The sequence below is a fragment of the Natrix helvetica genome, assembly GCF_964273705.1.
Source record: "Natrix helvetica genome assembly, chromosome: 1".
Lineage (NCBI taxonomy): Eukaryota > Metazoa > Chordata > Lepidosauria > Squamata > Natricidae > Natrix > Natrix helvetica.
The window spans coordinates 234,441,586-234,469,230 of record NC_138548.1 but is presented as its reverse complement, the minus strand read 5'-3'; the positions used below and the strand labels follow the sequence as shown (position 1 = coordinate 234,469,230).

At 36.7% G+C, this 27,645-nt stretch overlaps 1 protein-coding gene across 1 annotated transcript in view; it reads left to right on the top strand.

The window, feature by feature from the left end:
• Positions 1–27,645, top strand: part of LOC309399111 (cholesterol transporter ABCA5-like) — a 78,542-nt gene that overhangs the window by 18,587 nt on the left and 32,310 nt on the right. The window contains exons 9-23 of the mRNA XM_081966609.1: positions 190–337; positions 2,108–2,276; positions 4,494–4,552; positions 4,849–4,959; positions 6,732–6,907; positions 7,739–7,858; positions 9,573–9,711; positions 9,837–9,927; positions 11,767–11,906; positions 12,209–12,328; positions 12,853–13,054; positions 17,738–17,907; positions 20,522–20,694; positions 22,515–22,652; positions 23,797–23,910. Of these exons, the coding sequence (XP_081822735.1) occupies positions 190–337; positions 2,108–2,276; positions 4,494–4,552; positions 4,849–4,959; positions 6,732–6,907; positions 7,739–7,858; positions 9,573–9,711; positions 9,837–9,927; positions 11,767–11,906; positions 12,209–12,328; positions 12,853–13,054; positions 17,738–17,907; positions 20,522–20,694; positions 22,515–22,652; positions 23,797–23,910 (2,070 nt within the window). The remainder of the gene's footprint in view (positions 1–189; positions 338–2,107; positions 2,277–4,493; positions 4,553–4,848; positions 4,960–6,731; positions 6,908–7,738; positions 7,859–9,572; positions 9,712–9,836; positions 9,928–11,766; positions 11,907–12,208; positions 12,329–12,852; positions 13,055–17,737; positions 17,908–20,521; positions 20,695–22,514; positions 22,653–23,796; positions 23,911–27,645) is intronic.

Here is a 27,645-nt window from a genome sequence, read left to right as displayed (position 1 = left end):
ACCTAACCAGATCAATGATGAATCCTTAAGAATAAAGTGGTTTCAAATTCATTGCTAAAATGGAAGAATTCTTATGTGCCAAGTTGTACTAAATTGCAATGGTGTGCCATAAGTGTTAATTACTTCCCTAATATTTTAATGCTATGATGGTATTCCAAATAATATTTCAAATTCCATATTTGCTTGCAGGTTATGCACTTAGAAGATTATGAAGAAGGAGTTAATTTTTCAAACTTAACTTATGGACCTTATCCACTAATTATTGCTATGCTGCTCCTGGCTCTTGATAGTGTGCTTTACCTTCTATTAGCCGTTTACTTGGATCAGGTTATTCCAGGTATGATTGAATGACTAAGAATAATGATTTCAACGAACTTTAATCATTTATTTGATCTGCATTGAATTCAAAACTCAAGATATATGTATCATAAAGTGATCGAAATTACCAATTGAATTAATATGCTGACTATATACTACTATGTACTAATGACTTTGTTTAGATGTATATTATGAGTATGGAGGGAGGGGGCACCTACCGCACTTCGCAACTGCCAAAATTTGTATACTTTTTCCACTACCTTTTTCCCTGTAAATTTCTAAAAAAAAACAATAAAACTTTGTTTATAAAAAAAAAAGATATATGTATCAGCAATGTGCATTTTATATATATATTTGTAGCGATACCTACATTCTGAAGGTTCAGTACATTTCTCTGCAGGGATATTTTTTGCAGTCCGAGTACTTGATACAAAAGTATAGTATGATTGCTTCATAGCACTAGTTAGTACATTTGTTGAAAGTTAAATTTATGACTATTTCTGGTGTTATTTCATATGTATTACAATATAGCATTCAGTTTTTAAAAATTGACACTTAATAAGCCTGAACTAATTGCTTTAGCCGTTATAGTTTACATAACCATTGTCTCTCAGAGAATCATAGGAAAAATGTATGAAAAACTCTTAAGGACAATAATATACAATCTGACATACAGTTCATTAAATATTTGAACTGTTTATACCTTTTTTCTTGAAAAGTTGCAAGTCTGTTTTAATAAAAAAAAATAGCAATTTACATTCAGATGTCTCTTTTTCATTTTAGATTGGCAGCAAATCAGAATTTGCCATTCTATTTAAACTGGGCTAGAGTGCATATAATTATATTCCAGTCCAAAACCACTTCTAGTTTAATAGAGAAAATTTCTCTATATGTTGAGGTAGGGAAAGTACTTAACCTCGGAGTTAAAGTTACAAGTGAAACTTTTACTTGCGCATTGCATCTTTCCAATGTATCGAAGGCATTATAAAGTATAAATACTCGGAATGCATGAGAATAAATTATGCCAGTTGTTGAATATTATTGTGCATAGTTTATTTCATGTATACTCTTGTTACATTAAAAAAATAGTTCACCACAGATGGGTTCATTCTGGATGTTAAACCATCTCTTAAAAAATATGTTGCTCATAAGGAAAACTCAATTTGCATTTTGGCATAGTGAGATATATGAACCCAGTGATATACTTCTTGATCTATTTGAGCAATAGAGTTTTGATTCATTTTATACTGAAAATTTAAGACCATGTTCTTTTGCTGGAGCTTGGTACAGGTACTCCTTGCTTACAACAGTTTGTTTACTGACCAAAGTTACAACAGTACTGAAAAAAATGACTTATGACCGTTTTTCACACTTACAACCATTGCAGCATCCTCATGGTAATGTGATCAAAATTCAGACACTTGGTAACTGACTCATATTTATGACAGTTGCAGTGTTCTGGGGGCTTTTTGTGACCTTCTGACAAGTAAAGACAATAGGGAAGCCAGATTGACTTAAAAACCATGTGACTGACTTAACAATTGCAGTGATTCACTCAAAAATGGTGCTGAGAAGGGTCATAAGATGAGGCATAGCTCACTTAACAACTGTCTCATTAAGCAGCAGAAATGTTGGGCTCAATTATGGTTATAAGTCGAGGACTACCTATAATTAATGAAAATAATTTAATCATAGACCAGCATAAGTGAACATATATATTTTAAATGTTTATATATTATAACTAGCAGCATTTAATATTTGTAGATGTTATTTTTCTTTTATTGTTCAGGAGAATATGGATTGCGTAGACGTTTTTTTTTCTTTCTCAAGCCCTCATTTTGGTCAAAGAGAACAAAAAATTACAAAGAATTGTATGAAAGCAGTATTAATGGGAACTTAGATTTCAATGAGATCATTGAAGCTGTATCATCAGAGTTTCAAGGAAAAGAAGCTATCAGGTATGATTGGCTATTCTGTGGTTTCCTTTCAATTGCTAAAGCCAGGTGCTAATATTTCTTTACCTAATTTGAAGTTTCTTACCTAAATTTCTTACCTAAGTTTGATAACTCAGAAGCTTATATGATCAGCCACTATGGACTAAGATTGAGTTTGAGGGTTTTAGTGCATACAATGTAAATATTATATAATGAATTTTATATGTGAATTCCCTGAAGCCAAGAGTTTTTTTAAAAGACTGTATAAAGAATTCACTTCGGGGGAAAAAAAAACCTACTTCCAAAATTTTTGTTTAAAGCATTTAAGCACCATATCTGACCCAGCTGTTTTGAGGATCTTTTTATGTCATGCGAGTCATTTCGCTTTGGTAACAACAAAAAATAAAGTGTTCAGGTAATCCTCACTTATTGATGGTAACTGGGACTGGAATTTCTATCTCAAAGTGATCCAGTCATAAAATGTAATGTCACATGACTGCATTGCGTAGCAACGACCATTCTTAAGTGAACCCCATAGTATCATTAACCATGACATCACGTCACCATTTGTGACCTTTTGCCAGCTTTCCCATTGACTTTGCCTATTGGAAGCTGGCAGTGAAGATTGCAAATGGTAATCATATGATTGTAGGATACTGCAACATTGTAATTGAAAGAAGAATGCTGAGCAAGCATGGGATTGCGATCATGTGACCACAAGGATGCCATGACTGTCAAATACAAGCACCAGTCATAAGTGGAGTCATTCAGTACCATTATAAATTTGAACAGTCACTGCTTGAATGGTCATTGAGGATCATGCTTGTGTATCTACAGAAGACCCTTGAAAGTGACCACACGAGGCTTGAAGGAATGCGGTTTTTCAATGTTGGGGGCATTCTGTTTAGAGCATCAATTCAGATGCTCTGCGAAATCCTTTATTTTTTTTTAAATTGTTGGCAAAGAGAAAGTTCACTTTGGAAAAAAAAAATCATTTTTCTACTAAATCCCAAAATTGGGTTAGGTAGATAAAGAATTATAGCAAGAAAACACTGAAACTATCAGTGTTTATAAACTATAATTTAAATCAATGGTCAGTAAGCATGAGTAAATCTGGCCATTACGTGTAAAAACCACTCATGCTATCTGCATGTAGGAATTGCATTAGATATGTGAGTTGTATATAGCAAGCATCTAATTGATCATAAAAGTTAAACTGCTTGCATCAAACATAGTCAGACGGTAATTTTTGCCTAGAGGCTGAGGTAAATAAAGTAGCTACATCAGCCTGAATGTTCAACATGTAGAAACTTTCTAGAGAGAAAATTATCGTGGTTTGTATTGAATATAATGAAAGTTGTTTTACTAGGTGCTTAGGAAATCTTTGTACATGAATTAGTACTAAAACAAATTGATCCATATCCTTTCACACATGTAGAACTGTTCTGTCAACTTTTTTTTTTAGTATTTCAAACATGAATTTATTCATTTATTTAGAGTATGGTGTATCATACAGGGACTAGCAATATATATTAATATTTGACCTCAATTAGTAAAACATAATAAAATATAAATGTTAAAAATTTCTATGTTCAAATACCAAAGTCTAGGCTTTCTAACCATTGAAGCTCAGCATCCTTTATGTTAAAATCAGATACTGGACCATTATATGCCCTCAGCCAGTCACAATGTGATCTACAGTTTGGCATGAGACCCCACAATCATAATTAGAGGAGGATACTATTCCCCCATTTATACAGAGAGTCCCAGCAGACACCGTGTGAGGTGCAAATCCTATTCAGTATTATCCATTGCTGACATGGTAGTACCCTTTTTGTGGAGTCATTTATATATCTACCTATATCTGGACGTTCAGTGACCCATTTGGCTTTATATTGGGAATCAATGTTAAAGTCGTTGAGCAGATGTTCTGTAAGTGCCAGTGATATACAGTGTCTTTAGAATTTAATACCAGTATTGTACTGAATTCAACAACTATTTCTTACATTGACAAGAAAGTTAAAATCCAAGGGAAAAATAGGATGCTGAATTTAGACATGCTCCCTATTTAAGAGCTCTCAGAAACTGAGAAACTTTCAACTGTGCTTTGTGAGTCTTCAGTTAGTATTAATTTAGATTTGAGTAATATTCATGCTAACATAATGATCATTTCATATTGCTTGCTTTTATTTTGCTGAAATATTTCATTAAAAACAATTAAATTACAATGTTTTCTTTCAGAATCAACTCTGTCCAGAAATCTTTTGTTAAAAAAGGTGAAACTGTGGAGGTTTTAAAAAGTAAGAATTTGGGTATTTTCAACTATTTATCGTAATAAAAATCCTTGAAGTTTAATTGGGGTTTTCTTGTCCTCTGATAACTAGAAACCTGCATGTTGGCAAGTTCCTGTTAAATAGCATATTAAATAATCTGTGAGTTGATTATGTTAATATTATGTTAAACATAAATTGTTTTTCAAAGGTGAATGCAGTTTTGTATTAAGTGTATTTGTTTAATAGTAATATAATGATTAGTAGTGTGGTATAACATAATTTACTTCTCCCTTGTTGGCATAATCATGTCATTATTTTATTAGATTTATCCTTTGATATATATGAGGGCCAGATTACAGCATTACTTGGACATAGTGGAACTGGCAAAACAACATTAATGAACATTCTTTGTGGATTGTGCCCACCTTCTGATGGTAAGTATGATCAAAATAATTTTGACTTGCCATATTTAATGGCAAGTAAAGAGAAAATGCACTATTTTAGGATACATACATACATACATACATACATACATACATACATACATACACACACATACACACACATACACACATACACACACACACACACATATACATACATACTCCCCCAAAAAAACCGAGACACAGAACAGGACAATGGCATCGCCCTCCTCCCTTACATCAAAGGCACCACAGATAAAATCAGCAAAATTCTCCACAAACACAATATCAAGACAGACTTCAACACTGACCAAAAAATAGCAAACATCTTAAGAAACCCCAAAGACAAGATCCAGCTAGAAAACCAAGGAGTGTACGAAATACCATGCAAAATCTGCCCGGCAACATACATAGGAGAAACGAACAGGAGAATAAATGCACGCATCGCAGAACACAAGAACGCAGTAAGAAAAAAAGAAAAAACTTCCTCCCTTTTCCAGGACCTTAAAGCTACAGGACATGAAATTAATTTTGAAGGAACCAAATTAATCTCCAAAACTGGACACTTCAACAAGTGAATAATTATGGAGGCTATCGAAATAGAGAAATTCCCCCACAACATGAATAAACGTGACAATACCTCCCGCCTACCAGACATCTGGAAACCAGCCCTAGTCAACAACCCCCCACCAAGATTTATAGAAAGACGGCAGCTCCGATCACGCTTTACAATCTTACACGGGAAAAGACCCAAATACAACTAGACCAGCATATATATATATATTGATCAAGACTTCAACCCCAGAATTTAGGAGAAAGGATAGCACATTTTTCCATAGCAATATCCTACCCATACAGTGCAGAATACTTGCATATAGCTTGACATTTCTGTTATGAATAAGTTATTTCTGCTCCCTTTTAATTATACATTGAGTTCCATTTCAACTAACTGAAACTTATAATTGCAGCATGTTGGAATTAGATATTGAGAGTGTAATTTTGCTGTTCTCTTGCTTATCCCTTTGTTCTGTTTGATTTCCTAAATATATATTTCTTTTTCTACCCATGCACCAATGACAAGTACATTTCAGTTTGTAAATAAATTGCTATGTATATGATGCCAAGCCTACTGTTTCATCTTCATCACTCCATCCTCCATCATTCCAATGCTACTTTATTCTCAACAACTCCGGGTGGCTCACAACAATCAAAGAAGAAAGTATTATAAAAACAATAAAGCATATGAGATTAAAATATGGCAAGCATGTGAAACCAAATGGAATGAAGCAAGGGGTCTCCCTCTCCCTCACCAATTGCCAGGTTTTCATGGCTGTTCTAAACAACAGCAGAGTGGAGGCCATTTGGCTCTCAGGAGGAAGCTCAGTGCAAAGGGCTACTACAGAGAAGGCACACTTCTGGGATCCTGATAGATGATACTGTTTAATTAAAGGAATGCACAAATCTTGCAGGCTTAAATCTACCAGGCAGATGCTATGCAAGACATCAAGTAGCCATGCCCGATGGCTTCCTTTCTACAAACTATGGAAATATACATGCAGAAAATACTGCACTCTTTCATTTTGTTTTTCTAGTTTTAAGCCCCCCAAATGTGGGGAAAATTCAGGAAGAGAGAAATTTTCTTGATTTCCAGTTGAAGAAGTCTCTAATTTTGCTGACTGTTTTATGGTCACAGTAATGGTAAAAGTCCATTATTTTTTGTGATGTATACATGAATGTATGTATTTTAGTAGCAATCATTTTCTTCCTTGTTTGTGTTTTATCAGGATTTGCATCAATCTATGGATACAGAGTTTCTGAAATTGATGAAATGCTAGATGCCAGAAAGATAACTGGCATATGTCAACAAATAGATGTATATTTTGATGTATTAACTGTGGAAGAAAATTTGTCAATAGTTGCTGCAATTAAGGGAATACCTCCCAATTATGTGATACAAGAGGTGAGCAGAATACAAAGTATTTATTTTTAATTGAAAAAAATGTGCCATATATGCCTTCAATAAAAGATAATTTTACATGGACATATACGTAATAATGTATTAACTGCATCTTTTACATTCAAATTCCATAGTATTCTAGCTTATTTTGAGAACTCTTCTAAAACAGAAAAACTTACAGAATTTAAGATAAAATAGAATGATATGAGATAGGTATAAGCATCAGTAATTGTTGGCTTTCCTGCTACCTGTCCTTCTGAACTTTCAAAATACCAGTTTGACATATTTTAAAAAAGATATGATTAACTGATTTTTTTTAAAAAAACATTTTAATAATTGGATGGATGGATAGATGGATGGATGGATAGATAGATGATAGATAGATAGATAGATAGATAGATAGATGATAGATAGATAGATAGATAGATAGATAGATGATTGATAGATAGATAGATAGATAGATGATAGATTGATGATAGATAGATAGATAGATAGATAGATAGATAGATAGATAGATAGATAGATGATAGATGATAGATAGATAGATAGATAGATAGATAGATAGATAGATAGATAGATGATAGATAGATAGATAGATAGATACTGTATTGGTTTTGGAAACCTCACCTTAACTCTTCCAGAGGAGGGTTGTTTCTGAAATTGCAGGGAATAAATGGAGTTTGAGTTATTTTCATAATGTATTATATCATGTTCAGTTACAAAACTTTTAGATTCCTTGAGCTTTAGCAACAATAGCATGATAAATGCCCTGATTAATTATGGAATTATTTGCTTTAATTATCTCTAAATATTGTTCATGCTTGATTCTGAAAGGTTCAAAAGATTTTATTGGATTTGGATATGCAGCCCATTAAAGATAATCAAGCAAAAAAACTAAGTGGTGGACAGAAAAGAAAGCTGTCAATCGGAATTGCAATTCTTGGTGATCCAAAGGTAAATAGCAAAGTAACTGAAATACTAGTAGTAATACTCATTATCAATTGCAAACCACATACAAGCTGAACTATAATTGTGTTGTACAAATTAGGGGAGTTGGGAATAATAAAATAATACTTGCCCAAGCAGGTCTTCAACAGCAGCAGTCCCCTCAACAAAGGCCTAAACAATTAATACCTTTTTCCACACATGAATAGCCTGCCTCCTCTCAACTGGCCCTACTTAATCTGAGCATTTTAAACATTAGCATTCTATCAAGATGAGGTGGAATGGTTGCTTTCGTGGTGTGGACACAATATCTTGGTCCTTAACACCAATAAGACCAAAGAGCTTATAGTGGACTGTAGAAGGAACAGATCAGACACCCAGTCCTTGATTATCAATGGAGACTCTGTGGAGCAAGTGGCCAGTTTTAAGTGTCTGGGTATTATCATAAAAGAGGACCTGACCTGAGGCACTCACATTGCAGCACTGATCAAAAGTGCCCAGCAGAGATTATACTACCTGAGACTTCTCAGGAAACAACAACTGAATGAAAAACTTCTGGTGACCTTCTATCACTGCACCATAGAGAGTATTTTAACTTACTGCATCGTTGTGTATGGTTGCACAGTGGCAGATAGGACAGCACTCCAGAGAGTCAACGTCATTGCCCAGAGGATCACTGGTTGCCATCTCCCCTCTTTGGATGAGCTTTATAGCTCCCGCTGCCTTAAGAAAGTTCAAAACGTTCTTAAAGATCCATCTCATCCTGGGCACCCTTTCTTTGAACTATTACCATCTGGCAGACAGTACAGGATAATAAAAACAAGGAAAAATAGGCTGAAAAACAGTTTCTATCCCAGGGCAGTAACCAAATTGAATTCTATGGTATAGTGCAATATTGTTTTCAATTTCAATTATATAGAAAGTAAAGGTTGTATGTTTGTGTTTTTATTGTTATAGTTATAATGTACACTAAAGACAGCATTTAATTTTGTTGTACCATGTGAAATGACAATAAACTAAACTAAACTAAACTAAACACAACACATAGCCTTACAAGAAGTTGGTTAGATTTCACATGGCTTTCTAGTTGCCTAAACATTTCATTGAAGAATACTAGAAGGAGTTACAGAACATAAGGGTATTTTATTTAGATGTATACATCCATATTCACGGAGAAATAACACCAAATTTTACTCTGGGATCTTCTGTTTAATATCTAAAATATTTACGGCACTTATTTGAACAACACTTTATAAAATAGATTCAAAATAACATTAGCATAAATTAAACCATATAATTCAGTAATATGCAGTGTCAATAAAGAAAAATTAAGAAATCTTAATTCAAAATTACAGCCGACCAAAAGAAATAAGTACTGTATTCAAGCAAAAACAACTCAACGATTATAGCACCCACACCAGTGAACTGAGGTTCCAGAAAAGGACTTTCTCAGCATATAGAAGCAGACAAATTTTGGTCCCAGTTGCCATTGTTAAGCAGGAATTAACTATATTTCAGCCTCCTTCTCCCTTCAGTACTCGGCAAACATTTTTTTCCCAATTACTCTGCCCATCCTGGGGCTTTATGGGACTTCTCTCCACCTTCCCCACACTATTTAGAAGATTTTGTTTTCCCTACAGGTTTGGTGCTAGGCAGCATTTGTATTTGTAAAATGAATACCTAGTTTTATCTATTGTTTTTCCCCCCTCTGGCTGTTGTTTAGGTGTTAATATTGGATGAGCCAACTGCTGGTATGGATCCATGCTCCCGACATACAGTTTGGAACCTCTTGAAAAACAGAAAAGCCAACCACGTGACAGTGTTCAGTACCCATTTCATGGATGAAGCAGACATTCTTGCAGGCATGTTCAATTAGATGCCTGTTAGGTTAGATATATATTATCCATAATATAAATAAGATACTTTTGGTTGTTACCGTATAAGTGTTATCTATTTATGATAAAGATCCCTTCTGGCCTACTTCTAGATCGGAAAGCTGTAATTTCTCAAGGAATGCTGACATGTCTTGGATCTTCCCTTTTCCTTAAGACAAAATGGGGAATTGGCTATCATTTGAGGTACAACCACTTTCTGTTCTGTTTTAACGTCTGTCACAATCCTGCTTCAGTATTTCCACTCTTTAAACACATTGAAATAACTTTGAAATTGAAATTCTTTCATTGTTAGGTGATCGTAATATGAATTGGATTGTATGATTAACATTGTTACCATGCTTGGCTTGAAACTCTATGAAAATTACTTGAGAACTTCAGCTAGTATAGTATAGTTATTCAAGTTTTTGTTAAGACTAGACTGCTCATCTGTAATGTCGATCCTACTGTCAGTTGCTAGTTCAGTTTTAAATCTCAATTCAGAATACTTAACGTTGATCTTTAAACAATTGGAGTCTAGTTATTATTTGAAGGACTGCTTAAGCTTGCATTAATGTACTAGGAAAACAGCAAGTAAGTCTTATTTACCTGCTCCTCCTTTATTGCTTAAACCTCTTAGTGAAGAACCCTTTATAGGTAGTCCTTAACTTATGATGACAATTGAGCTCAACATTTCCATTGTTATATGAGATACTGTATTTTTCGGACTATAAGACATACTGGAGAATAAGACGCACCAAGATTTTGAAGAGGTAAATTAAAAAAAAATCCCTCCCTGGCCCCCAGACCCTCTGCATGCTCTGTTTTTTGTGAAAAACGGGGCATGCAGAGAGTTTGGGAGGTCTGCAAAGTGCTCCTGGGGGCCAGGGAAAGCAAAAACGTGACATATGGGGGTTTGGGAGACGAAAAACGGGCCCGTTGTTCGCAAAAATGGGGTGTGCAGAGGGTTTGGGAGGCCTGTAGAGTGCTCCTGGGGGCTGGGAAGGTCAAAAAGAAGCAAAAAACGGGGCGTGCAGAGACTGTGGGAACCCTCCCCTGCTGGGGAGAGCAAAAATGAGCAAAAAATGAGCCTTTAAAAAAAAAAACAGGGTGTGCAGAGAGTTTGGAAGGCCCGAGAGTGCTCCTGGGGGCTTGGGATGGCAAAAACACCCCCATTTTTGTGAAAAATGGGCCCTTTTTCACTCATTTTTTGCTCTCCCCAGTCCCCAGGAGCATTCCACAAGCCTCCCAACTCTCTGCACATCAATTTTTGTAAAAAAGTGGGATGCACGGGGCGGGGTTTCAGGAGACCAAAAAAGATGTGCCCAGATTTTCACCCTCTTTTTGGGGGGAAAACGTGCATCTTATACTCTGAAAAACACGGTAATTGTTGAGTTTTTCCCCACTTTACCACCTTTCTTGCCACCATTGTTAAGTAAATCACTGCAATTGTTAAGTAACATGGCTGTTAAATGAATCTGGCTTTCCCCTTGACTTTGCTTGTTAGAAGGTCGCAAAAAGGGATCACATGACCCTGTGACACTGCAATGGTCATAAGTATGTATCATTTGCCAAGCGTTCAATTTCTGATTACATGGCCATGAGGATGTTGCAATGGTTATAAGCATGAAAACTGGTCATGTCACTTTTTTCAGTGTCATTATAGTCTTAAATGGTCACTTAATGAATGCTTGTAAGTAAGGGCTACCTATATATTCCTGAGTGGTCTAGTGTCTTTTAAAGGCGATTTAAACCATACTTGACTTCTCTGGTCTCTAGTGTAAAATTGTTGAAGTTTTGTGTTGGGTTATTCAGTAGTCATTTTTAAGATGTGTTTAGATTTTGCTGAAAATCATTAAATTTTACTACTTCATTTTGTAAGCACCCTTTGGATGGTAACTAATAAATGATATTTATGAATACCCTTCATGAATTGGAGTATGAAAATACAGATAAAGGCAGCAGCATAGGAGTAATTCTTCTTATTCCCATAATGAATGTTGTGCATCCCCTTGGAAAACAATGATAACTATATGTGTTTCTTAGTATGCACATAGATAGGTATTGTAACACAGAAGCCACAGCATCTGTCATCAGACAGCACATCCCCGGATCAAGTTTGCTAAAGCAGAACGAAGAACAACTGATATATGCATTACCATTTAAAGATATGGACAAATTTTCAGGTATAACTTTTTTTCTTTATTAAATTGCAGAGAAAAGCGGAAGGCTATGTTTCTAATTGCACTTGAGCTCAAAGACTATAATATTAATATACAGAGAGTTAGTTGGTGGTTACTTTAACAGAAAACAGCCAAGCCCAGATACATTTATTACCCAAGTATTATTGTTTTCCTGCTTTTGGAATAAAGTTTTGTGGAGATTAGAAGACCGTTCATTGAGCAACTGTAAAAAAGGACACTGCAGAGGAATATGATTGCATTTACAAATTCATTTCTAAAACCTCCACTGCTACTTTTTCTTGTAGCGCTGTTTGCTGATTTAGATACCCATGCTCATTTGGGTGTTATTTCTTATGGTGTTTCCATGACAACCTTGGAGGATGTTTTCCTCAAGTTGGAAGCTGAAGCGGAGATTGACCAAGCAGGTAAGGGGGGGAGGGGAACTACCCAACTTCCTCTACTGTGTTTTAAATACAATATTATAAATGTTGTCTCATTTGTCATTGTTTCATTATTCAATTATATTTCAGCTTATAGAATAGTAGAATTTTCCATTTTTTAAAATTGGGTTGGACAATGTCATTTTTGGGATGGAAGCTTCACTGGTTCCTTCAAATTACTTGTAGTTCTTAACGTATGACCACAACTGAACCCAAATTTTCTGCTGTTAAACAAATAGTTATTGAGTTTTGCCCCATTTTATGACCATTCTTGCCACAGATATTAAGTGAATGAATCACTGAAGTTGTTAATAGCACGGTTGTTAAATGAATCTGGCTTCCCCATTGATTTGGCTTGTCAGAAGGTCGTAAAAAGTGATCACATGGCCCCAAGACACTGGAACCGTCATAAATACATGCCAGTTGCTGTTATATATATATATATATTCATACACACGTAGCCCAATCTAAATTTAAAGTTACCCAAGCTATTCTTTTCTGTTTCTTAGATTTTAGTATATTCAACTCAGAAAAAGTAGAAGAGGAAATGGAAACAATATCTACTGATGAATTAGAGCAGAGCCTACTAATGCTCTCTGAAGTAAAATCTTGCGTGGTGAACAGGAAATCTCTCTGGAAAAAACAAGTCACGACTATGGCAAAGGTTCATTTCCTCAACTTAAAACGTGAAATTAAGTCCGTGGCAGTGGTGTAAGTATCTCAACTTTGATTTAATCTGATTTAAAAGCAGGTGTTGCTAATAAAATAGAAGCAATTAAAAGCATGACTTATAGAGGTGAAACTCAAAAAATAAGAATATCGTGCAAAAGTTCATTTATTTCAGTAATGCAATTTAAAAGGTGAAACTAATATATGAGATAGACTCATTACATGCAAAGCAAGATAGTTCAAGCTGTGATTTGTCATAATTGTGATGATTATGGCTTACAGCTCAGGAAAACCCCAAATCCACACTCTCAGAAAATTAGAATATTGTGAAAAGGTGCAATATTCTAGGCTCAAAGGTGTCCCACTCTAATCAGCTAATTAAGACATAACACCTGCAAAGGGTTCCTGAGCCTTTAAATGGTCTCTCAGTCTGGTTCAGTAGGAATCACAAACATGGGAAAGACTGACCTGACAGTTGTGCGAAAAATCACAATTGATACCCTCCATAAGGAGGGAAAGCCTCAAAAGGTAATTGCAAAAGAAGTGGATGTTCTCAAAGTGCTGTATCAAAGCACATTAATAGAAAGTTATGTGTAAGGGAAAAGTGTGGAAGAAAAAAGTGCACAAGCAGCAGGGATAACCGCAGCCTGGAGAGGATTGTCAGGAAAAGGCCATTCAAAAGTGTTGGGGACTTTCACAAGGAGTGGACTGAAGCTGGAGTCAGTGAATCAAGAGCCACCACACACAGACAGATCCTGGACATGGGCTTCAAATGTCGCATTCCTCTTGTCAAGCCGCTCCTGAACAACAAACAACGTCAGAAGCGTCTTACCTGGGCTAAAGAAAAACAGACCTGGTCTGTTGCTCAGTGGTCCAAAGTCCTTTTTTCTGATGAGAGCAGCTTTTGCATCTCTTTGGAAACCAAGGACCCAGAGTATGGAGGAAGAATGGAGAGGCACATACTGCAAGATGCTTGAAGTCCAGTGTGAAGTTTCCACAGTCTCTGTTGATTTAGGGAGCCATGTCATCTGCTGGTGTTGGTCCACTGTGCTTCATTGAGTCCAGGGTCAACGCAGCTGTCTACCAGGAGATTTTGGAGCACTTCATGCTTCCTTCCGCAGACGAGCTTTATGGGGATACTGACTTCATTTTCCAGCAGGACTTGGCACCTGCCCACACTGCCAAAAGCACCAAAACCTGGTTCAATGACCGTGGGATTACTATGCTTGATTGGCCAGCAAACTTGCCTGACAACCCCATAGAGCAGCGGTTCTCAACCTGTGGGTCGCGACCCCTTTTGGGGTCACACAACCTTTTCACAGGGGTCACCGAGGAGCGTTCCGCAGAGAGGCTGGCGAGAAGCCGGCCCGAAGTGAAGGAGCGGCTCGGGTTCCCCGTGTGGCGGAAAGAGAGGGGTGGGGGGGTGAAGAAAGTAGGAGCTGGAATGGAGGCGAGGGGGAAAAGAGAGACGCGCGCAGCACAGAAGACGCTGGGAAAGCAGCTCGCTCTGAGTGATGGAGGTTGATGGGCAGAGCTACGGAAGCCAGGAGGTACCATTTCTGAGGCGGAAAACAAGGCGGGGAAATTAAAATAAAATAAAGGAGTGTGTGATGCGCGTACGCTGAGATTCCCTATTAAGACTGTTATCCATGCTTAGCATGAGTAACAGTCTTAATAGGCATTGGCCCCTCTTCTGTGACTCTCTCCTGACCCAATTGCACAATCTGCGCTCCGCCCTGAGAAGGCATGAGCCTCTCGCCTGCTTTTGCGCTTCAACGTCCTTTGCAGGCAACTCAGTGTCAGGAAGAGCTCCAGCCCTTTTCTCGCGCTCATCTCGCGCACGGGCAAGCAAAATACCTTCCTCGGCCAGGATCAAGGCGGAGGGGACAACGACTCTCCTTCCACTGTCGCCACTGCGCAATGAGTTGAGTAACTGGGTACGCAGCACAGGACACTCCTCAGCACCAGGTCAGCGCAAGCCATGGTCCCCTTTGTGTTCGCTCAGGAAGGAGGAGAATGGGGAGCAGCAGCAGCAGCTGGTTGGGTGCAAGGAGGGAAGACTCCAGTTCTCCTTCTCTGAACAGGGCTCTCCTTGCGCAGGGCTCTGGAACTCTTCCCTCTCTGCATCCAGAGACGGCTGCTCTGGCTCTTTCCTGATTCAACATGAAGGGGATCGACCTGAGTCTGGCGCTGAGGAGTCTCCAGTGGCTGCAGTGGAAGGAGTTGCTGTCCCCGCCGCCGTGATCCCGGCCCAGGAGAGTATTTTGCTTGCACGCGCAAGAAAGAGATGAAAGAGAAAAGGGGAGAAAGAGAGAGAGAGAGAGAAATGAAATAGAGCTGGAAGGAGAGAATGGGAGGGAGGGAAAATAGAGGGAAACAAATTACAGGGAGAAGGGGGAGATGGAGAAAGGAATGAAAGAGTGCTGAAGGGAGAGAATGAGAGAGAGGGAAAAGAGAGGGAAACAAATCGGGGAAAGGAAGGAAGAGAAAAGAAAGAGAAAATAAATAAATAAATAAACTAACTTTCTCAGACCTATGACGAAAGCAATGGCAAGTGTTAGGGATGTAACCCTAGGCTTGGCTTGGCAATGTATATAAGCTATGATTACTTTACTGTTACTTTAAATGCTTAAGAGATGTAATTGGTTTGTTACCTCAAGCAGCCATAAGAGAATAGCTGTTAGCTCTCTGTTTTGTTAGAAGCTGATCGGTGTATTTTGAGGTATTGTGGTTTGCTACTGTTTAGCTATACTTTGTGTGTTAGACTGACTATTTTGATAACTGAATTACTGAACCGTGTATGACTTGGACTGTTAACCGGACTCTGAATGCTTCTATATTTCTACATAGTAAACTACTATATTTTTATACTATTCAGTGTGTCTGTATGCTGGTTTGTGCGTGTTATTCCATATCACTCTCATTACGCTTCTCTGCATACTCGCTCTCCTAACGGGGAGCTTAATTACTTAACAGTAAGCTAGATCTCTTGCCAAGAAAACTGCACTTTGCCAGAAGGCACCAATTGGAAGCAAGTCTGATTTTTAAAAAAAATAATAACAGAAATTGCAAAAAAAAAATGCATCTGAAAATAAGATTATTTATAATTTTGGACAATGTATTATATTGTCAAACTCAAAAGAAATCAAAATATATATCCTTATACAATCTTGTCAGCTTCTATAAACTTAGAGTTCACTATGAAACGATTACAGATATGCAATTTCCTACAATTAATAACTTTATTTTTGATTTGTTATTGTATTCAATGAGAAAGAATGAAAAAGAAAAAGGGAAAGGGAAGGAAAGAAAGAAAGGAAGAAGAGAAAGGGAGAGGAAAAATAGAGAAAAACAGAAATAAGAGGGAGAAAAACAGAATAAGTAGGGGAGAAAAACAGAAATAATTTTATGGTTGGGGGTCACCACAACATGAGGAACTGTATTAAAGGGTTGCGGAATTAGGAAGGTTGAAAACCACTGCCATAGAGAATCTTGGGACATTGCCAAGAGAAAGATGAGAGACATGAGACCGAACAATGCAGAAGAGCTGAAGGCTGCTATTGAAGCATCCTGGTCTTCCATAATACCTCAGCAGTGCCACAGGCTGATAGCTTCCATGCCACGTCGCATTGAGGCAGTAATTGCTGCAAAAGGGGCCCAAACCAAGTACTGAGTACATATGCATGCTTATACTTTTCAGAGGTCCGATATTGTTCTATGTACAATCCTTGTTTTATTGATTGCATGTAATTATCTAATTTTCTGAGATGGTGGATTTGGGTTTTTCATGAGCTGTAAGCCATAATCATCACAATTATGACAAATCACAGCTTGAACTATCTTGCTTTGCATGTAATGAGTCTAATCTCATATATTAGTTTCACCTTTTAAGTTGCATTACTAAAATAAATGAACTTTTGCACGATATTCTAATTTTTCGAGTTTCACCTGTATATGATCACTTTCAGTTAGACTGGGCTAGTTTCAAAATGGGTGGGTAATGGGTGAGGCCCTTTTTCAAACACAGCAGAGTCATTCCAGAGGCAAGGAATGTGTGACAGCAGCTGAAGGAACATTATGGCAAGAGATGGTGTAGAAGGCAACAACAGTTTTTCCAAATGTCTCCACTGGCAGCTATTACGATTTCTTGTACTGTTTCTTCGAAAGTTATTCCTGTAGTAATAGCAATAGTACTTAGACTTATATATCAATCGAAGTCTGTTTGCATACTGTTAAATTGACACTTTAAATTTTTACATTTTACTGCCAATATTATTTTTTCAGATAATGATGATTCCTAAAAATGATAGCTTGTAGCAACAACTGATGGATATCAACACTGATATTAGCAAACACCTCACTTGCTAGTTCTACAGTCTTGTTGCCCTTCTCTCTCAGGGAAGGGAAAAATGTTGGCATAGCTCAGTCTGATTGGTTAATTGAGGCCTTTAGCAGTAATTGTTAAAAATATTTTTTTCTATATATTTGCATTTTATTGTATACAGAGAGTTTTAAAAGTATTTATAAGCTTATTCATAACCGTTGTGTATCACAATGTAAGAAAATTTCACATTCAAAACCACTTAGTTACAGTTTTCAATAACTGAAGATACCTTTAGCCATAGACTGATGGACTGTAATGCAGTGTAATGTAAAGAATTCCTCAAGACAAGCCTCCTAATTCTGATCTAGTTCTTAAATGGACCTCTGCTCTTTTTTTTCCAGATTTTTGTTATTTACAGTGTTTCTTGTTATTCAGATTTTTATTTTTGTTGTACATCACTATGTCAAAAAAGCTGCGGTCCCTATACAGCTATCTCCAACTTTATATTTTCTTAAGAGCAATGAAACATACGATAAGTACAAAACTAGTCTCCTCATTCAAAACTCTACTGGTAAGAAATTTAACAACTACTAATTACTAACTATTAATTACTAACTAATTCCTGGCATTTCCACTTCTTTATTTCATATTTATAAAATCCACTACAGGTGGACTATCTTGTTCCAAAGTATTATATCCTAGCTTTTCGAAACAAAATATAAAATTGAAATTGGAAACTCCATAGCTAACTGAAGTGGTAGTGAAGTGAAACATTATGTGACTGTGCCAGACTTACAACTTCTTTTGTGCTGCAATTATTAAGCAAATTATTGTGGATCGTTAAGTGCAACATCACGTAAGGATGACCTGCAACTTCCTGCCAGCTTCCCCATGATCACATGACTGTGAAGATTGCAAGTTGGAGAACCAGTCATTAACTATTTTAGCGTTGTTGTAACTTTGAATGATTGCTGACCGAGACAGCCAGTAAGCGAGGATTACATTGTATTGATACAATATCTTGGGGCTATGTTCAAGAGCTGGAAAATGATTGAAAAGACAGAGATTCTCCCAAAAATCAGAGAAGAGAAATAACTGTACGGTAGCCACTTTAGATCTTAGTTCTCTCATTCAGTTTTATTTCAAATAAAGAATAAATAATAAAAAAAAATTAAGGTAATAATTTTCAAAATAAGATACAGTAAAATGGTACCTTGGTATTCAATTGCTTTGAAACTCATCAGATTTGGTACTCAACACATTTGAAGTGAACATTTTGTCCCGATACTCATTGTTTGTTTAGTACTCACTGCACAGTTAGAACTTGTCAATGCCGACTGCCTTGTGACTCACTACATTATTCCTTATGGGAAAAATTTGTTTGGTACTCATTGTTTTTAGTACTCATAGCACGTCCCAGAACCAAATGATGAATAACAAAGTACCACTGTATTCATAATAAAAATAAAATAAAAATAATAGCAATTTAAAAAATCCCAAAGATTACAAAATAAAAGAAGGCCCGGGGTTCCTAATTCCACAGTGGAAATTAGCAACACTCCACATCTCTATTTAGCATTTTAAGGAATATTGTGGTTTGCTGAGAAATTATAGTGAGTAGGGGAGGCCATTGTAGAGTTCTTTGTTTTCACTGTGGAAGTAGTAGCTTGTTTTAAATGTTAGGAACATTGCATAATGCTTGGGTAACTGATAAATTGACTGAAAGCTACATCCATATTTCTGCAGAGCAAAATGGCAGACTGTGTAGAACACCTGTACCCCAAAAAATGGATGTGCAATGTGGATTGAATTCATGAATAATGAATTCAGGTTCATATTGATAAACTATAGATAAGGAGGCCATGAATTATAAGGTTCAGCTGCATATTTGCATGTAGGTTTCAAACAGTGACGTGCAGTCAGGTGAGGCACTCTCATCATGAAAAAAAAAGTAAAAGGAAAAAGCTGAGCTAGTTGCTGCCTCACCGTGGATGACTCTGCTTAACCTCACTGGTGCTCTCCCTCCCCAAGTGTAGTGACTTCCTCCCCAGGCCTCCATTCATTTCTCTCTCTCACACACACAGCTGGATAAAACTATATAAACATCTAGCCCAGCTTCACTGATTACAAGTTTGAAAAGGCTCCATCTGCAATCAAACTACACTTGGGGAGGGAGAGCACAAGCGAGCACTGAGGAGACCACAGGAGGAGGCAGGAAGCCAGACAGAGCCATGCTGTAGTACACACACTTCCCCCCAGCCTCTTTCTTTTGGAAGGCTCGGCTCGGCTCCCCTCCTGCTTCTCTGCCTCTCCTCTCACCCCAGCCTGCCAGCAGGAGGTGGTGGGTGGGCTTTATTGTGTTCCAGGCATTTCCCACCCAGACAGCAGGCTGCATTTGCAATGGTGGAGGTGTTTGGGAAAGGCAGCAGAGGAATGGGGGGGGGGGGGGGGATGGCAGAGGAGCTGCTTTCAAGCCACTGGAAAAGATATCCAATCCAACTTTTGTGTGTGTGGGGGTTTGTTTGAGAGTGAGTGAGAGAGGGAAGGGGTAGGAGAGATAGTCCAATCCAACTTCTCTGTGTGTGTGTGTGTGTGTATGTGTGTTTGAGAGAGGGGGAGAGAGGGAGGAAGGAGGGGAAGGAGAAGGAAAAGAAAAAGAAAGAAGGAGCAAAGGAGAAAAACAAATGCTGTTGCTTTAAATTGGAACTGAGCATGCCTGGCTGTGGAATTCTGGGAGTTGAAGTCAACAAGTCTAAAAATATTTGAAACCCAGCACCGTGTCAGTGCCTCACCAATCATAAACCTCACCGCACGTCACTGGTTTCAAAGTAACATGACCAAAGGCGAGCCTAACCTTGTATGCATCTGCAGGAACAATAGCAAGTTTGCATCATAAGGTCTTTCCCTTTGTGCTATAAAAGGTGTTTTAAATGCTGCAATTTTGCTTTTGTCATTCTGGTCCACCCCACTCAAATGCCATCTCCTAAGGCTCCCTAGAATTGGAAAGGGCCCACTTTTTTTTTTTTTAATATTGTCATCCCTCTTTCCAGATCATTCTTACATTGTACCTGAATCTCTTTTAAGAGTTAACTGTGGTTAAATTTTATGTACTTGAATTGCTCTGAATGTATGGAATAGTTGTGATATTTTTATGCCATGTTCTCCTTTTTTAAAAAAAAATCTAGGCTCAAACATAGATGACTTAATTAGTGCTCTTAGAAACCAGAATATACTGACAGAGATACGCAGTGACGGTGATTATGAATCAGCAGATTTTCACAGTACATCATTAAACAACAGTGGATATGTCTCGTTTGCCCCACATGCTGCAGCATTAAATGTATTTAAAGTAGACAAGGTAAGAAGAGATAATAATTCTCTTTGAATATACAGGAATTTAGTAAAATGTGTGTGCAGTTATATGTACTTGTACAATATGATCTGAAAACAAATGTATCAAATTTGCTATGTTGATAAATTTGTAGATGGTGAATTGCTTCTGGATACTTCAGTTCTGTGAGGGAATAAAATGTATACATACCCATAAAATGAATATTAGTATTTATTTTAAATAATATTTGGTGCTCATTTGGGACACTCAGAAACCTCTGTGACTGCAATTTGCCCAGTCTCCAGAGGTGTGGCGAATAGGGCATGGAATTCTAGCCCTATGTATAGGAATGGTATGCCTCTGCTGATTTTGCCTCTCCCGTTCTTACTGACTGATCCTTTGTCCCCAAAATATGAAATGCAACCTACCAGCCATTAAAATATTGCCTATCCATTTTAAATGTGAAGTGCTTTTTTAAAGTAACATAAAACATAGGGAAAGGTTAAAATAACAAAAATAATTATTTATTTATTTTTATTTATAAACAAACGATAGATAGATAGATGATAGATAGATAGATAGATAGATAGATAGATGATAGATAGATAGATAGATAGATAGATAGATGATAGATAGATAGATGATAGATAGATAGATAGATAGATAGATGATAGATAGATAGATAGATAGATAGATAGATAGATAGATAGATAGATAGATAGATAGATGATAGATAGATAGATGAGCGCTTCCCATCTCAGGACAACAACTCTGGGTGGGACATAGATGTTTAATATCAAGTAAGTAGCCACTTTGATATAATAGTTAAGGTGCTGGCCTGCAAGCCAGAAGAATGTGAGTTCTAGTTCTACCTTAGGCAGGAAAGCTGGTTGGTGACTGAGTCAGTCACTCTCTCAGCCCAACCCATCTCACAAGGTTGTTGACAGGAAAATTGGAGGAAGGAGTATTAGGTAGGTTTGCCACCTTGACTTATAAAGTAATAAAGGTGGAGGTAATGTATAGCCACTGCGGCCCTATTGTGGTAGCAAAGGCTGTCCCATGAGTTGCATCACAAAAAGAAAATAGGTCTTCTCCCCATTTCATTCTCGGCAAATTAAGGTTTATTCATGAACCATCAGGTGTGAAAAATCAGGACCATACCTTATGTTGCAGTTAAGATTTATTGCTCGAGCCTATACATGAAAATCTGATGAACAAACTGTTCAATACCAAGGATTGACACTAGATAAGAGTCAGTGGAATTTAAGAGAGGTTCAAGAGTGGTTGGATTTAGACCATTTGTGGGAATGTAATGACTCGAGACTGCTGACTCGCTTAACTTCACACACACACACCCGGCTCTGCCTGTTCTTCTCCTGCATCAAGGTTCTATTCAGTTCTGACAAATTGCTAAGGAGGGTCGTAGAAGTGTATTAATTAGTCTGTTCAATCGCGTGTGCCAGGAAATAACGTCTCCATATGGATTGTTACTAATGAATAGATTTCAACGATTAGATCAGAGAGTAATATAAAGAAAGAGAAAGAAAGAAGAGGGTTTCATGATAATCACCCAAATCTAGTAAACCATTTGACAATAGCACCTAGGATTCAGCAGAGATGCAGAAATACCTTGTGATCACATTATAAAGAAATTTGCATCTGTTTTAATGATATCATTGATTTATATTTTAAATAGCATGAATGATACCATATTGCATCATTTTATGCTTCTAAAAGTTCATTTTAGTTCCTTTTTTAAAAATGAGATATTTATCATTTCTTGTTGCGTTATACCCAGATTTATTCTCATAAATATAAACGTTTAATTTTTATATTTGTTGTTGCAGAGTTATATCTTTACTGCTGCTTTTAATCGCACCATGATACATTCTTTACCTGTTATGATGAATATTATTAGCAACTTCTATCTATACAGTTCAAACATAACTGAAAAGATCCAAGTTTGGAGTAATCCTTTTTTTCAAGTAAGTGAAGGTAAAAGTCCAAATGCTGATAATTGTACATTCTTCATATAACAATGGATAATGATGTTATATATTAGGAATTAAAAGATTTTGGCTATTCTTTCTAGTATTCTACTATAGCTCCAATCTGATTCAGTTGATTGATGTTATTCATTAAGCATTTTTTTACATTGGCATTTGTACATATATTTTCAAGCTTCATTTGCTCTAGTTTTGCCTTTTACATAATACAAATTTTCAGAATAATTTTCAGGTATGTATGTTGAAGAAATTCTAAGCTGGGAAATGCCACTTGAGGCCAGAGATTCCCTGAAAAATGAAAACTGGAAAGTCTCAACATATGCTTTCAAGAAAGTGTACTTTGCTAATTGTGTATAATAGAATGTTGCAGTGACTGATCTGGTTTAAAATGCTCATGACATACACTGATTTTCAACTGGTTATAAGCTGTGCCTCCATCTTTCTGGTAATAATTTGAAGAACTACCAACTATGAGAGTCAACACGTCTTTAAGTCTTGTCTCAAAAATGATTTTAGTGCTGTCATGCATGTAATGCGCTTCATTTTCTCTGCTTTATGATTTGAAAGAATGCTGGAACCAAATACATTACATAGTATAGCTCATAACACAATACAGCTCATACCTCCAAGGCAAGGTAGAAAATTCTCTGCATCTTAATGTAGGCATAACCTGCGTTCTAATATTATAAAAAATGTATAGGTGTCTTGAAATCTATCAATTATAGGAAATGATAATATAAAAGGGAAAAAACTCTAGTATTAAGGCTTGTGGGTAGTGGCTAGAAATGGTTGCAGAGCAGTTTTGAAATGTAATGTGGATTCATTTTTGTCAGTAGCTGGTAATACATCAGAAAGGAAAATTGTATTAATAAATTTTGGGGCTTAAACATGTTATTTAAAGTTCTAGAATTCTGCCTATTTTTTGATGTATGAATACAAATTCATTACAGACTGGAAATAGTTGGTATTGTAGGATTTATTATGAGACACATGAAACAAAACATAGTTAGCAAGGCATGATTTATATCATATCAAAATAAGCAGGCCATATGTTTAGACTTCGTTAGATTTCAAGGTGTTTTTTTTTTTTAAAAATTCTTACACAAAAATCTCTTATTCACAGGAAATCACTGACACAGTTTTCACTCTTGTGCTGTATGTTGAAGCTGTCTTACTAGGAGTTCTTTTCACTGGAATGCCATCTTATTTTGCCATGGAGAATGCAGAAAACCACAAGGTAATAAATTATATTATATTATATATATATATGCTGGTTTTGTTGTATTCGGGTCTTTTCCCGTGTAGGATTGAGATTGTCTTGGCAACGTTTCGGCAAGATCTCACTTGCCATCTTCAGGCTGCTGTCTTTGGCTTAAAATGCGATTGGAGCTGCCGTCTTTCTGTAAATCTTGGTGGGAGGGGATGGGGTGCTGGCTTTGTTTCAGTAAGTGGAATGACTGGTTGTGTGGTTGTATCATGATTGGTGCTGATTGGTGCTGGCTGTGTGTGCATTGTTGTTTTGTATTGTAACGGCTTGGGTGGTGGGTGGTGTTCGTTTGTTGGCTAGGGCTGGTTTCCAGATGTTTGGTAGGTGGGAGGTATCATCATGTTTATTCATGTTGTGGGGCTGTTTCTCTATTTCGATGGCTTCTATAATTATTCTCTTGTTGAGGTGTTCTGTTTTGGAGATTAACCTGGTTCCTTCAAAATTCCTCCTGGTGCCGTCTGCTAGGCAATGCCAGCGGGCGACACCTAGGAGTAGATCCTTCTCTGTGATGGGCCCAACCCTCTGGAATGACCTCCCCCCAGACATTCGAACTACCACCGACCTCCGTTCCTTCCGGCAAAAGTTAAAGACTCACCTATTTCAATCAGCTGGCCTGGCACTTTCTTAGTTTTACCTCCCGGGGATTTATTCATTTTAATTGGGTTTGGGGTTTTAATAAGCTTTTAATGTACTATATTTATTATTCTATATACAGTCTTGCAACCTCCTCCACCTACGTATTTAATTATTTAACTGTTTTATGTATGTATTTTATAACGCATTTTAGTGACTGTACACCGCCCCGAGTCCCTTTCGGGAGAAGGGGCGGTCTATAAATACGAATAATAAATAAATAAATAAATAAAATTGATTTCATGTCCTGTAGCTTTAAGGTGCTGGAAAAGGGAGGAAGTTTTTTCTTTTTTTCTTACTGCGTTCTTGTGTTCTGTGATGCGTGCATTTATTCTCCTGTTCGTTTGTCCTATGTATGTTGCCGGGCAGATTTTGCATGGTATTTTGTAGACTCCTTGGTTTTCTAGCTGAATTTTGTCTTTGGGGTTTCTTAAGATGTTGGCTATTTTTTGGTCAGTGGTGAAGGCTGTCTTGTTATTGTGCTTGTGGAGAATTTTGCTGATTTTATCTGTGGTGCCTTTGATGTAAGGGAGGAGGGCGATGCCATTGTCCTGTTCTGTGTCTTGGTTTTTTGGGGGAGTCTCCTTTTGGATTTGAAACAAAGCCAGCACCCCATCCCCTCCCACCAAGATTTACAGAAAGACGGCAGCTCCGATCTCATTTTAAGGCAAAGACAGCAGCCTGAAGATGGCAAGTGAGATCTTGCCGAAACATTGCCAAGACAATCTCAATCCTACATGGGAAAAGACCCGAATACAACAAAACCAGCATACCTACACCCGTGAAAATCTACAAAAACAAACTATCTATATATAAACAAATTTTATATATATATATATATATATATATATATATATATATATATATATATATATATATATATATATATATATATATATATATATATATATATATATATATATATATATATTTATTTATTTATTTATTTATTTATTTATTTATTTATTTATTTATTTATTTATTTATTTATATAAAAATAACAAATTTATATATATATACAAATTAAAATATATCCAGTACAATAAAAATAAGAAAGTAATAACCTGTGGACTGATATGCCCATTTCTATGGTGTCCCTTTGAGCTGGTTTTGACATCAATACCTGAGAAAATGCTAGAAAAGATCATCAAGCAGTGAGTGTTTAAGGAAGAAAGTGTTTATTAAAAACCAGTATGACTGTGTTAAAAACAAGTTTTATCTTGATTAAATAGAACAGTGTGATGTTCCCACTACCAAACGGAAGTGAATAACTATAGCCAATTTATGGTCCTCAATGAATGTACTGGTATGTCTCCATGAAAAGAAATATACATCAGAATTCTGTCCTGGCATAGTATTTATCAACATTTTTAAAAAAAAGATGATAAAGGGGGTGCTCAGCAATTTTGTAGATGACGTGAAGCTTGTGGGGGATGGAAAAGATTGCTAACACTTCAGAAAACAGGCTCAATGTCAAAAGGATCTTGATAGACTTGAATATTGGCTCTTTTCCAACAAAATTGCAAGCAATGTAGACTTTTATACCTATAGAGGTATAATGTAGATGGAACCTGGATCAACAATAGTACTTGTATGAAGAACCTGGGTGTTTTGATAGACAACCAAATGAACATGGGTTAACAGTGTGTTTCTGCTGTCAAAAAAGCCAATGCAATCTTGGTCTGCATCAATAGTCAATTTCACGGGAAGTAAAGTTTTGCTTGTATGCTGCCCTGGACAGACCTCATCTGGCATATTGAATTTGGGGTACCATAGTACAAGAAGAATGCTGAGAAACGGAAATGATACAGAGAAAAGCAACAAAGATAATTGGGATTGGAAATAGTATTCTATGAAGAAGAATAGTTTTAAAAAAGTTCAGCCTTAAGAAGATGGCAGTCTTCCAGATACCTAAAAGGTTGTCAGGTATGGGAAGAGAGTATGAATTCATTTTCTGTAGTGCCCACAGTTAGAACAAATACCAGTGATTGGAAATTTTACAAAGATGATCCATACTCAAAATAAGGAAGAATTTCCTGACTATGAGAACTATTAAATAGTAGAACAGCTTGTCTCATGGAATTATCTCACTTCATCTCTGGAGATTCTGAAACAAAAGTTGGATGGCCATTTGTCTGAATTGATCTGCCCTAGGAGGGAGTTGGATTAGAAGACTTTCGAGATCCCTTATACCATCCTATGATTCTGGAAAATGCCAAAACCTTAGTGAAACAACCTGTGTGGTTTATATGCCAATTAGAATATTTTCCTGAAGCAACAGAAATATTTGATTGAGTCCATAATCATTTTCTTTTACATATCACATTTTAATTACCATTAAAGGAGCTGGAATAACTTAAAAGACATTTTAACTGATTTCATGCTACGGGTACTTCTCAGCTTACAACAGCAGTTGGGACCAGAATTTCCATTGCTGAGTGACATGGTTGTAAAGTGCAACATCACAAAACCACATCAATCAGCAGCGCCAATCCCAGTTTGCCATCATAACCCAAAGACCATTGCTTATTAAGAGAAGGCCACACATGACATGGCCTGTTGGGGCTCTGTAACAATTGAGCCAAGTCAGAATGCAATTTAGAAGGGAGAAGCTAAACAGGCAATGGGGTATAACTTTTTAAATTTCCAGAAACATTATTATAGGACTTAATTTCATGTACATATCAGTGCCATTGCAAAGTCTAGTGGGAAAGCAATGTGCAAATTGGCTCCCAGTGAAATTTGTATCAAAATTATTAACATACATACTATGGACATGATAAAATTCAAAGAAGCACCATTAGGAGAAGTTTTGCTATATTTTGGCTGACTCTCATAGCTATATTTAGATTTAATGACTATCCTAACTATAATTGCTGATCACTCTAACGATTCTAATGCACTATATAATTACTATCTCTTCTAGTATGTACTATTTTATCTGTCTTGTAATTTTTTCCCAGTCTTTAAGATGTACTTTTTTTTAACTTGATGAATTGTTTTTGGATCCAGTTTTATTCATCTATCAATGTTTTGTCCATTTTTCAAAAATAACAATGTTTTAGTTGATTG